General features: G+C 56.5%; 1 protein-coding gene across 2 annotated transcripts in view; it reads left to right on the top strand.

Annotated features, from left to right (window-relative positions):
• Nucleotides 1-13,064, top strand: part of GNAO1 (G protein subunit alpha o1) — a 166,323-nt gene that overhangs the window by 133,066 nt on the left and 20,193 nt on the right. For both annotated transcript variants that reach the window (XM_082712514.1, XM_082712515.1), the window contains exons 4-5: nucleotides 7,120-7,280; nucleotides 12,190-12,318. In XM_082712514.1, coding sequence (XP_082568640.1) covers nucleotides 7,120-7,280; nucleotides 12,190-12,318 — 290 coding nt within the window. The remainder of the gene's footprint in view (nucleotides 1-7,119; nucleotides 7,281-12,189; nucleotides 12,319-13,064) is intronic.

The raw sequence follows: 13,064 nt of genomic DNA, 5'->3' as shown, positions 1-13,064 counted from the left end.
GTGTGTGCATGAGCGTGTACATCCGTGTGTTCACACTTCACTTAGCCTGGGAGATTAGAGATGGAGCAAAACTCTGAAAGATCCAAAGCAACTCCTCAAATGAAAGGGGTTATTATTATAATTACTGTGATTATTGTTATCAAGACGATCCTGCTTGCCTGAAAAGTCTTGTACAAAAACAGGCTTATTTTATGTCAGCTTGTTGTTTGTGTCTGGGGGACTTCATCTTAGCTTATAATAACGAACATGTGCAGGGCTCTTTATGCTGCAAAGCTGCGTCACGTCCCTCGGCTGTTTTCCTCTGCCCAGACAGCCCTGGGAGGGGAGAACTAATCAGGGAACAGAGGCTCAGAGAGGTGCCATGGGCAGTGCCAGGTCGCAAGGCTAGAAAGCTGTGGAGCCAGGATGTAAACCCAGGTCACCCGACCGAGAAGTTCCCCCCTCCTCCACACACACACACCCTTTGCATCTCATCTCTTGTGGGGATGAAGGGAGAGGCTCTCTGTCGCACCTGAACTCCAAGCCCTTTTGTCGCTGTCTCTTGAAAAGTGCACAGTGCCCTGAAGAGAAGGGAAAGGTTTGGAAGAACCAAGCATTCAGTTAAAAGTGCAGTTAGCCACCGTAGTTTCAGCTGATGAATACACCTGGGCACTTCCAAGGCTCCAGCAGCATCTGGCAGGTGAATGGAAGGATGGGTTGTTCGTTCCAGCCACTCAACTGGGCTGATGCCGGCTGTCCTCGGTCAGCACCCCAGCGTGGCCCGAGAAAATCAAGGGATTGACTCAAGTAACTGGAAAGTCAGAAGTATATGTGACTGCTTCTACAAATGTCCTGGGGCTGTCTGGGCTAGTGGGGCTGCTTGTAGTCTAATTTAACAAATATGGATTCTTTGTCTATCCCAAACTGTTCACTGCGGCCAGCGGGATGACTGGCTGGGCCCAGACCATGTGTCCCCCGCTGGAACCAGGGGACAGAGCCAGCCCCACCTGAACTGCTCAGGCCAGATCAGAGGAAGTGCTCTCTTTCAGGGAAGCTGGACTCTAGGACCAGAAAATGAGGGGATGGAAGACATCTCAGTGGTGAGGAAATGGGATTGGGGGAGGGGGTACATCCTCACTACTGGCCCAGGAGGAGACCTGGATGGGAAGGTCAGGCCCAGTCTGAGCACCTTCCCCGGGCTCTCTGAAAGCAGGTAGACAAAGGGACAAGAGACTCCGCTGGGTCTATTAATTGCTTGTTAAGCTTGGCACCAGCCTAGCTCCCTCTGCAGGGTCCCAGAGCAAATTGGCAGGGTCCTTCCTTCCCTTCCAAGGCTGACCCTTCTTACCTTCCAGGGAGCTGGGCTTGGACCAGTGCATCCTCCACTCTGGCCTCAAGGACAAGTCCAGGGCTCTTGACTAGAGGAGAGCAGGGAAGGTTGCCCTTGGCCTCAGGCTATCCTCCTTATTAGCTGCATGGTCTTGGGCAAGTTCCCTTGCCTCAGAGCCTCAGTCTCTCCGTCTGTTAAACAGGATGGCTCCCTATAGAGTTACCATGATGATTAAATTGGCTACAGATACTGTTGAAATCAACCAGATAAGAAGAGTCAGGGGACAGATAGGATGGAGTGAGAAACTGGGGCCATGACTGATATTTAAGTGCCAAAAACCCTTTTGTCCCATAAACGTCACTGAGCACCAGCTATATGCAAGGCACGTTGTGAGACCTAGGGAACTGTGAGAAATCAGGAAACCGTCCCTGCCCTGAGGAGCAGGCACACATGACATCACCAGCTGGGCCTGTGGCCAGTGTGCTGTCGGGATGGGCCCAGGCACAGATCAGCTGGCCAACAGAACACCCTGAGGTGGGATAACCCTGGTTTGCCTGGGCAGCAGAAAGAAGGGCTATGTGTTTGGACCCCCATGAGAGGGGAAAGGTGTGAAGAGATTGGGACAGAGAGCTAGGCAGGCGCTGGAGGCCAAGGTAATAAGTTTGGAATTTAGGTATGATGAGAAGCAATTAAAAGAGTTTAAACAGAGGTTACCTATTGTAACCATTAGGATTAGGTTTGACTGTGAATATCAGAGCCCTGAAAAATAATGATTTCAATAATAAATTTACTTTAAATTCTTTAAAAATCTCCGGAAGGTTTGGGGTGTCCACAGAGTTATCAGGACCTAGACCTGTTTTCTACTCTCTAGGGTATGGACCTCATCTTCATGGTCCAAATTGGCTGCTAGAACTCCAACCATCACAACCAAGTTCCAGCTCCAGGAATGAAGAAGTTAGAGAAAAGGGTACAACCTGCCTTTCAAAAGGGTGCTCTACTTTGGTTGACCTCTCATTGGGTGGAACTTGTCACTAGGTCCCACCCAGCAGCAAGCAAAGTGAGGAAATGCAGTCTTTTATTTGGATGTCCGTGTGCTCAGTTCTTTTTCTAAGGAGAATTGATGTCACACTAACAGTCTGCTGGCTGCCGTGCGAGGAACAAACGAGAGAGAAGCAAGGGAGGGAGGGAGCCCTTGGGAGGGGGACTGAGGGCAGTCAGGAGAAAGATGGTGCTGGCTTGGCCCCAGGAACGTGTGTGAGAAGATGGGGAGAAGTGGTGTGACTGAACACAGCTTTGAGGAAAAACCAGCAGGACACCGGACCTGGAAGGGAAGCAGCAGAACCAAGGGCGATGCCTAGTCTGTGTCTGGGCAGCTGAGCTAGTGGTGGTGCTGGACACTGAGCTGGGGGAGACTGGGCAGAGACAGCAAGGGCAGCTGGGGGAGGGTGGGGGGCGCCACCGGCACAGGATCCCTGTCCCCACTGCCACACCTCTGGGATGAGAGGAAGCCAGGAGGACAGCCTCAGCCCCTGGGCTGTCCCCTGGAGAATGCCCAGCAAGCCAGCTGTCCCAGCCTTTCCCGCACTGTGCTGTCATCCTGCTGGAATGCTGGGACACGGCGGTGGGGGGGGGGGGCAGACAAACAACGGGGTCAAGAGTAGCCGTGGTTTATTAACCCAGGTCCGAGGGTGTCTTCCGCCCTCCTGCACATCCTGACTCCCTTGTCACGGACCCGGCGGAAACCAGGAAGGTGGGGCCCAAAGGAGGACGTTGGGAAAGCTCTGGCCAAGTTCACCACCGCACCGCAGGCCACACACAGGACAGGCAGCCGGCACGTGGAGAGCTGAGGAAGACCGAGGTTTCCCAAGGTCACCCAGGCACTTGAGAGCAGAGTCAGCATGTAGGCCCCTGATTCATAGGCCTGTTTTTAGCCCCAGGTGGAGGCAGCACCCCAGCTCACCCACCCTGCCTGAGTCACTCACTGCCTGCCGAGGGCACCCATCACCCAGGCCCCAGGGCCAGCTTTCCAGGTCCGTGCCCCAGGGGAGGCTCAGAGGCTGCAGAAACTCCTCTCCAGCATGGTTCAGAACCTGGGGGCCAGCCTGTCTTGGTGGGCAGCCCTCCGTGTCCGCTGTGGGTGGAAGGCTAGGATCTCTGGGACGGGACCCCAAGGAAGCTGGATCAGGGCTGGCATTGTGGGCTGGGCCGGCTAGCCTCCAGGCCCAGTGCAGCTTCCTTCCCCGGGTAGACGGCCGCCAGGGCTTGCCCCTCTGCCTTCCGCAGTAAACAGGCCTCTGATGCGTACATAGCTACCTAGCTGCTCAGCTCAGTTCTAGAAAGTCTCCACAGAAGGCTTTGGCCCCACTTACCTTTTGTATAGAATCTGTTGTCAAACACAGAGTGCCCAGATGCTAAACCTCATCTCCTTTGTGTCTCTCCCACCCAAGGAACACCTGCAGATTTCTAGCAATTTCCCTCACTTCTTGAACCACCTGCCAGAGGTGAAGTTGTCCGTGTTTCCTCTAGCCCAGTCAGAGGACTGGGGGCTGGAAGGGCTTGAGGGTAGAGGGATCAGCTAGTGATGAAGACCCAAGGCCAGAGGACCCCTGAGGTCAGGGATAGGGCAGGCCTGGGGCATCCCACTCCCAAACCCCAGCCAGGGCTCAGCCCCACCCACCACAGGCTCCAGCCCGTGCATGCTGAACGGGGGGAAAGGCAGCCAGAGGAGGGGACCCTGGAATGCCAACACCAACTGCCCAGCCAGGATAGATGCCGCAAGCCCCACTCTGCCCTGCACCCACTCGGCTCCCTGGACCTGTCTTGTCCGGGGCCATGCCGCAGAGAGGATGAGGGGCCCGAACTCCAGGACACTGGCCTGCTTCATTCTGCTAGCTTCGTTCTTGGGGGCTTAGCCAGGAGCAGGACACAGGTCTTGGTGATACCGCGGACTCTAGGGGCGCATCCTCTGGGGCTGATCCTACTGAAAAATCCCATAGCTGGCCCAGAGTAGGGCATGTGCCCGCCAGACCCCTCTCAGCTTCCTTGCCTCAGCTTCCCACACCTGCCACCCTAACCTGCACTGGGAGATGGCCTGGGCCCCACTGGTCTATGCACATGTGAGCACGAAGGAGCCAGTGGGCAGCCACCCCCACTCCTTGCCCTGCACTCCCAGCCTCTCTTCCCCGGCCACTAGGACGTCCCCCGGGGTTGGGGGGGCAGGCAGCGGCCACGAGGCAGACATGTTCTTCTGAACCTTTGGGGGGCTTGTGCTGAGGGGCTGCATGGTGGGGTCGGGAGAGTGACCCGGGGCAGGCCCTGTGATGGCAGAAATATGGGAACACTCCGTAGGTAAGGTCTGCCCGGGGCTTGGGCTCCGATGGGCACCTTCTTGTCCTGGTTTGGGTTCCTCAAAAAGTTGACCTTAAGTCAAGGAATTTCAGGTCATTTCAGGAAGCCCCAAGGGACAGGGTAGGTGACCCAGGAAAGGGAAGGGAAATGAAGGGAGCGCAGATGTTCGTGCAGGGCAGGGGGCAGGAATTGGGGCTTGGGGCAGCCAGGGTCTTCTAAAAGCCTGGCAGACGCGTCTCAGAGTCACCTCTCTAAGAGGGCAAGGAAGCCCTGCTGTGTGCGCACCCACTCCTGCTCATCCCGAACACTAAGTCCCAAACCGTTCAGCCTGCCACACGGCGGGAGCAGAGGGCCAGTGAGGCCGGGCCAGGAAGCTGGCCCTCTGCCGGGACGCTCTGAGGCAAGCGGGACAAGTGCCCAGGTATGAGTGAGGTGCACCAGCTCCCGCTCCCATCTCGATGTTAAAAGCGACAGTTCTCTCCAATGGAGCGCAGAGCCTGTGGTTAGCACCTGTTGCCCTTGGTGTGGACCCTGCATGAGGCACCATTGGCCCTCACAGGTACTGCTGGGCAGCTGCTCTCAGAACTTGTGGGTCTGATCCCAGAGGCTGGCCTTGGGGTCAGAACCTCCTGATGCCGACTCCCAGCTCTGGCACTCCCCACCCGCGAGCATAGGTGAGTGCCTTCCTCTCTCTGGCACTCGGTTTCCCAACCTGTAAAATGGGGACAGTAACACAGAGACTACTGTACTAGTTAGTGATGGCCACAACAGTACAAAGAAACCTTCCCTAACTCGGTCACTTGCAGTAGAAATTATTTCTTTCCACGGGGAAGGAGTTCAGCTGGGGATCAGAGACCCAGGGTGCCTCTGCTGTACTCCATGTGTCCCCCATCCTCTTGCTGGGATGAACAGGGGAGACCGGGCATGTTCATGACGATGTCGGAGGCCCCACAGGACAAGCGGGGTCTTGCAAGGCCTCAGAAGGGCAGGCTAGAGAACTTCCACATCCTTATATGGACCGGAGCATGGCCTCCAGCCGCTCACAGTCAAGGACAGAGGAACTGTGTCCTGCGTTCAGGGGGCAGAAATTGCAAAGACGAGAAGCGAAGGGCGTATGGACTCAGACAGGCAGAGAGCCAGGCCCATTACTGCAGCCTCCCCCCACCCCTCCAGGAGGCACTTTGTGTGTGTGTGAGTGTGTGTGTGTGTGTGTGTGTCTGCGCGCGTGTGTGTGTGTGCGTGCGCGCACATGCGTGCGCACCCAGTCGCATGCTTTGTAGGCTGTGAAGTGCTCTGTGTGTGTGCAAGGTGCTTGGCCTGGGGAGGTCCTGTGACTGCTCCAGGAGCCCCTGCCTTCCCCGTCTGAGGTTACATGTCCGTGATCCATCATCTCTGAAGATGGGGACCCTGTGTGGTATCCCAGAGAAAGGGAAGGGGGAAGACGCCTGCTCGTTATACCATGATGTCCGTGCAAGGGCAGCAGAGTGTCGGGCTCCCAGGGCACCCTGGGGTACCCGTCAGACCGAGGAGGAGGAGGAGAGAGGCAGAGAGAGGCAAACTCCCTATCTCTCTATTCACCCTCTGCCCTTCCCTTGTTTAACCAGGACTGGGCCTCTCCAGCCCCCAGGGAGAGGTAGGCCACAGGTCAATGGCAAATAAGTAACTAAAAATTAATAAAATTAAGTTTTGGGGGCGCCTAAGTGGTTCAGTCGGTTAAGCGACCAACTCTTGATTTTGGCTCAGATCACAGTCTCAGGGTCATGAGATCAAGCCCTGCGTCAGGCTCCTTACTCAGCGCAGAGTCTGCTTGAGTTACTCTCTCTTTCCCTCTGCCTCCCCGCTGCAAATAAATAAATAAAATCTTTTTAAAAATTTTTAAGTTTTAGCTTTGGGCCGGCCAGGGGCCTCAGCTCTTGACATTGAATATTGACGTAACTGGAGAACCAGCCTCTTCATGCTTCATGCTCCATCCCCCAAGGCACAGGTCCCCTGGGGGCCAGGCCCTCAGCTACCTGGAATTCTCAAGTAACCAAAACGTCCCTCTTCCTGATTTGCCCAATTCCAGGGACTTTGCTCCACCTAGGTAAGAAGTAGAGAAAATTATAATAGTCAAAAACATTGATTTTTTTTTTCCCAAAAGAATACTCTGCAAAACCATTTTCAAAAAAAAAAAATGAAAGCAGGGCTGCCTTGGTTGAGCTGGCAGGCAGAGGACTGAGGCCTATCCGCTCCCCTCCTGCCCACAGGAGACAATCAGGCTGCATGGGGCACAGTTGAAACTGCCACATTGAAAGTCACCATGCCAGACAGAAGGCTCCAATGGCTCTCATCCCCACTATATCCAGTGGCCCGCCTTTCCTGAGCAGGCCAAGGGCTGAGCCGTGGTCCCAGTACCCTAGCCTGTGCCCGGCCAGGGCTGTGACCCCACCGAAGCCTCAAAGACCACCCCTGTCTCCTCACAGGCTGACGCCAAGATGGTGTGTGACGTGGTAAGTCGGATGGAAGACACCGAGCCCTTCTCTGCAGAACTGCTTTCCGCCATGATGCGGCTCTGGGGCGACTCAGGAATCCAGGAATGCTTCAACAGGTCTCGGGAGTATCAGCTCAACGATTCTGCCAAATAGTGAGTGTCTTGGGGCTGGGGTGGCCGCCGGCAGGCACAAAAGCCAGCATGGAAGCGGAGGTGGGCGCACAGGGAGGGGACCTCGGCTGAGGTCAGAACTGCCATGACGTGTTCTGCCACGGGTGTCAGGAAAGGTGTCTGGAAGGAGAGGGAAAGGGCTTCTCCTCGCACCCCTGGGGTAAGAGGCCGGGGAGGCCGAACACACGAGAGACAGCGAACAGTAGGGCTCCCAGAGGGCGGGATCCGTCAGCACCTTGCCCTGGACAGGGCCTGGCACTCCAGAAGGAAAGTCTATAATCTAACAGCTTTTTCCCTCCGGAGAAGCCCTGACCCCGTAAGTACAAACCAAGAGCCATATGGGCAGAAAGTAATTGACATGATGCCATTTCTGTTTCATTTTAGAGGAAATAAACGTTCCATTCCTCTATCTTTAAAATGAATATTTTAAATAAGACTAAGGAAATGATCAAACATATCCTTTGATAGTGCGTTATAACCAAATACGGGGAAGGAAAGGAGAAGAGAGAAGGGGGAGTGAAGGCGAGGGAAGAGGCTTGGTGGAAGCCAGAGAGGCTGAGAGGGGGACAAACACAGGGGGGAGCAGAGAAAGTAGCCTGTGGGGGCTCGTCTGTGACAGCAGCTCTGTCACTTCAAGTGTCCCTCAGGTTACATGCCCTTGTTCCTCAGAGCAGGGGCTCCATGCCCCGGGGAATGGCCTGCCCGGGCTGCGGACAGGTCTTCTGTCCTGGAGACTCTGGGACCACACCCCACTTTTGCAGTCTTGTGCCCAAGTTGTCAGTGGGAGCGTCTGGGTTTGAACCCACCGTCTTAGGACGTGTGTGCTCCACCACCGGTCTCATTCCGCCGTCCTCACCCCTGCTGCTCCACCACTCTGCCCCCAGGAGACATTTGGCAATGTCTGGGGACATTCCTGATTGTCCCGACTCGGGTGGTGGTGCTGGCATCTAGTGGACAGAGGCCAGGGATGCGGCTGAGCGTCCTACAGTGCATCAGCCGAGGCCCTCCGTAGCAGGAATCATCCGGACCAAAATGTCAGTAGTGCTGAGCCTGAGAAATCCCAGCCTACCCCCTGGTGGTGTCGCAGAAGCAAGGGCCCAGAAAACGGCACTTGCTCACAGATGTTGGGCCATGTCCGTCGGCCACAATGATAGCTACTGAACTAGAGACTTGAGCAAGGCCAGAGTGCCCCCCTAGTTCTGCACACCTAGACTATCTACTGGGTCAACGCTAGGTTCTGGGAGTCCCAGGTGGTAGTGAGCCGGGCCCTGGGGCCCTGATGAGCCCCCCCAGGGCTACCTCGGTGGGCAGGGGTGTGAGCGTGGGGATTTGTGCCTACAGCTGCCGGTGCACGCTCAAGTCACTCCTCCAGTGGCCCCAGGTCGTCCCCCTGAGCCATTTGGGGTTTGGGGAGATGGCTTGCCCACCCCAGCTGGGCCCCAGTCCAGGGCCTTCCTACCCCCCCCCCCCCACTCCCCTCAGGCCATCAAATAGTGGTCTCCACTTAAATTGTTGTCCATTTCATTATAACCTAAATACACTGGAAAAAAAATTTTTTTTAACACTACAAAGAGGTGTAAAATTAATAATAAACTCCTTCTTCCAGGTCTGTTCCCTTCCAACTCGTAATTATTTCATCTCTCTGTCCCAGTGTTGTCCAGGAAAACCTGACCCTCCAAGCAGCCATAGTATTTAGTGGCCTCCGGGATGGTTCGGCTCACGTGTCCGCCTCCCATGTCTCTGCCCCACTTCCATGACCAGCTTCTTGCTAGTTAAGGGATGACCTGTGGTTCTTCTGGTGGTTGCCTTTATAACATTAAGAAGCTTAAGTCAATATTTGTCAACTCCCCGCCAAGTCAGCTGAGGAAACCTGGCTCCTTCTCTCCATGTGTCTGCCTCTGGGACAGGGTCCCAGGACAGGCCAGGGCGGGAACCCACAGCAGTCAGGTAAGGAAGGGCCTTAAACCTTGCCTGGTCCAGGGTGGCTCTGCGACCCTGGTCTTAGCAGCCAGATCCCCTTTTCTGACAGAATCCTGGGTGCAATATACAAAACAGCAGCGGATTTGTTGTGACAGAGAGAGAGAGAGCCCCATAGGGCTGACTCAGGACCCAATTCCAAGGGGTGGTGTGAGTGAATCCCCCTGTCCCCCAGGCCAATCCCCTCACTTAACTGGTGAGGACACCAGGGCCCTGAGGGGACAGGGAGGTGGCCGGTGCTGCCAGGCTCCCTCCACCCAGGCCTCTGTGGATAGGGCTGGCTCTCCCTTTGACCCTCCAGATGGTGCTGAGACAAGCCCCGGGAGCCCAGGAATCTAAGCACGTCCCGGCAGGGGCTGTACAAGCTAGTTCCATGGTCTGGTTGGGCCTGTTTCTTCTCCTGCCCTCTCTCCGGAGCCCACCCCTCGGGCTTTGCTCCTGCGCCCCGCTGACATGGCTCAGGCTCTCGACCCCCTCCTTGTAGCACCCCCATGCCTGCTCCCTCTCCACTTCCTGCCTGTGCCCTCTCTGGAACCCTTGAACCTCTTCCAGTCCATGCTCAGGGCCTGGGTGAGCTTCTCCAGCCCCGTCCACCTCCATTCCTCACACGCCCCCACAGATCTCCCTCGTGTGGGGCCAGCCCAGCCCTCCCTCCTGCCTCCTGCCTGTCCATTTGGACATCTCAGCACTTCCCAAATTAATATGTGCCACCTGACTCCCAGCTCCTCCCTCCCCCAAACCCGCTCTGCCCCACTCTTCTTCCCACTAAGAGCAGCTTCGTTATACCACGAGGAGGTGGCTTTAAGGGGCTCTGCCTCCCACTCCCGCCTCCGCCAGGCCCCAGCCTAGCGGCCTCTCACCTGCAGGGCTGCAGCAACCTCCCAACAGGGGTCCTTTCACCTCCCTCCTGATCTGCTCTCCGTACAGCAACAAACTCGTTGTTCCAGTACTCTTCATCAGAACCTTCCAGAAGCTTCCCATCTTGCTCAGCGTGAAAGCCCAAGTGCCTACAAGCTGTGCCCCACCCTTGCCTCCATCACCCCACTCCAGTCCCACAGCTCCCTCCTCCCACCACACCACCCCTGCCCAGGGACTGCGTCCCAGGCCCCTCCACCACCGCAGGGTGTCCTCTGTACCTGCAAGGGGAGAGGCTCAGCCTCCACTCCAGTGTCATCCTGCCTTCCCCAGCCCCCCCTCTGCCCAATAGCAATGCTCCTCAGGCCTCCTCCTTACCAACTGTCTTTGCTTCTTACTTAACTGTTAATTATCTCACACGCACATGTGCACACAAACACATGTAGGCTCTGGGGTGGTGGGGACGGTACTGGTCGTATTCACTGTCTCATCCCAGCACCCAGGGAGATGGGGGGTTGGGGAACAAGTAGGTGCCTCTCCCACTTGCTCACCCTCCCCTCCCTTGGCCACGTCCATATGTGAGGCTCAGCAGCACAGAGAGACAGAGGGCCAGATGTTTTGTCTAAAAGAGGTTTCCCCAGCTGGGATTGGGGGTGGGGGGTGCCAAGGGGGCCAAGGCCAGAGACTCCCCCGTCCTGGTATCCAGCTGGAGACAACAGAACGAGGGTCATTTCAAAACCAGCAGAGCTCCTAAGCAGGGGCAGTGGGCGTGGGGCAGGGAGTGAGGGGGGTGTGAGGGGTCATGCCCAGAGAGGTTAGGAGGATTGGGACAAGCCGGGAGGGGCTCCTCCAGGCTGAGCCCAGAGTCCAGACACTCCCAGGGGCCTGGTCGGGAGATGCTGAGGCAGCCAGAGCTGCCAGGTCCAGGCCCGAAGAGCACGGGATCTGGAGTCAGGCACATCCAGGCTCAAATCCTAGCAGGGTCCCTTTTCTAACTATGTGACTTCAAGCTTATGCCTCCTACCCCTGGGAGTCCCTCATTCAGTTTTATTTCTTCAGGGAAAATCCTCACAAGGATTTGAGGAGGGCCTGGATTATTGGTTTATCAGTGGAAACCCTCATTGCTGAAGACATTTCCCCCTCCAGCCCCATGAGCATCCTCAGGCTGAGAAACTGACCCTCACAGGTCCCAGGGCTAGTGCCAATGAAGGGTGGCCCCTCCTCACGCAAACTAGAACCCCACATTGTCCTGGGGCTTGGACCCTCGGGACTCCTCCCCTGTGGGCTGTGTGCAGTTCTCCCCCAGCACAAGGGGGTAAGTGGCCCAGCCAGCCCTGTGCATCACTGAATCCTCCTCAGGCCTGGCCCACCTCCCTACTTCCTGGTTTTCCAGATCCCACCCCTGCTTTGGGTTCAAACCTAACCCCGAAGCCCTTCCGGCTGGATGGGTAAAGTGCAAAGATATGGTCTGTCTCCAGAGCCAGTGGTGACATGAAAAGAGAGCCCTGATGCCAAAGACATGGGTCCCATCCCCATGTCACCTCTGAGCTGTGTCACCAAGGACTTCTCTTCCAAGGACCAGTGCCCCGGTAGACTAAACAAGTCTGGAAACACCGGCAGATGCCCAGAGGCCTCTGGGCAGCACTCAGGAGTACTGTTAGGGGGTGGACCAGATGTCCGGGTTGGAGCCCCCGGCTCCCAGCTGGGCCTTTGTTGATCCTCAGTTTTCTAATCTCTAAAACGGTTCATATAATTCAGGGCAACTAAGGGTGAAACATGATCACACATGCCAAGAGTCAAAGGTAACTGTTGGCCACTATGTAAGAGTCTGACCTCTAAATGCACCGCCCCTGGCCCTGCACAAGCAGCCCTTGGTCTGAGCTAGAGGCTCTTTGAGGATGTGAGGGTAGAACATAAGCTCCTCCCACTCTCTGCCCCCAACGACAGGGCAATGGATGGTGGGGGGCCGGGGCGCCGATGCTTCCACGGTCGGCCCCCAGGGGGCGCTGCCCGGGACTGGGCCAGCTTGTTCCAGGGCCCCTTGTGTTGCCCTCCCCAGCTACCTGGACAGCCTGGATCGGATCGGGGCCGCCGACTACCAGCCCACCGAGCAGGATATCCTCCGAACCAGGGTCAAAACCACTGGCATCGTAGAAACCCACTTCACATTCAAGAACCTCCACTTCAGGTGAGGCCCAGGGAGTTTCCCGAACCCTGACGAGGGCACTGGGACAGATGGGAAACACCGGCCTCTCGGCCCTGTCTCGTCTGCCTTGGGGAGCTTTCCAGTTGGGACAGGCAGTTAGATACAAGAAGGGACCTGCCTGTGTGTGTTTTCCACCAAGTTCAGGGGCCAGGACGACCAGGGAGGCTTCCTGGAAGAGGCATTCTGGAGTGGGTCTCCAAGGAACAGAGAGGATTGGAGTGAACAGAGGAGCGGAGTCCTGTCCCTAGATGACTTCTGAGGAGGAGGGAGGCAAATCTCCCAGGTGGCCCCTTGAAGTCCTCCTTGTGGGAGAGGGAGGGAAGGAGGATGTTTAGGCCCAAACAGTGAGACACCAAGAACCCGGATAATCTCAGAGCTGGAGGGGTTTAGAGATCAGCTGACCCCCCATCTCTAGGTACATGTGGGGAAACCAAGGGCTGGGAGGAGCAAGGCTGTCCCCAAACACAGAACACAACTCAAGTCCAAGAGCTCAGAGCACCTTAGAAGCCTGAGGCAGAAAGCTGGACTTCTCAGGCCCTCCTGGAGAGTTGTGTCCCCACCTGGCCTAACCTCCCGTGCTGAGGCCTGAGAGTCCCTGTCCTGCTCCTACCTACCTTCCAGATGTGGTTTCTGGGTGTCCATAAAGCAAGAGGAGAGGTCGGGGGGCAGGGACTACAGGCCGGTAGACCAGTGTAAGGGCCTGCTTTGTGGCCGCCTGCCCTGCCTGG

The sequence above is a fragment of the Mustela nivalis genome, assembly GCF_964662115.1.
Source record: "Mustela nivalis genome assembly, chromosome: 18".
NCBI lineage: Eukaryota > Metazoa > Chordata > Mammalia > Carnivora > Mustelidae > Mustela > Mustela nivalis.
Note: the sequence above shows the minus strand (reverse complement) of the source record. Positions and strands in the feature narration are given on the sequence as shown.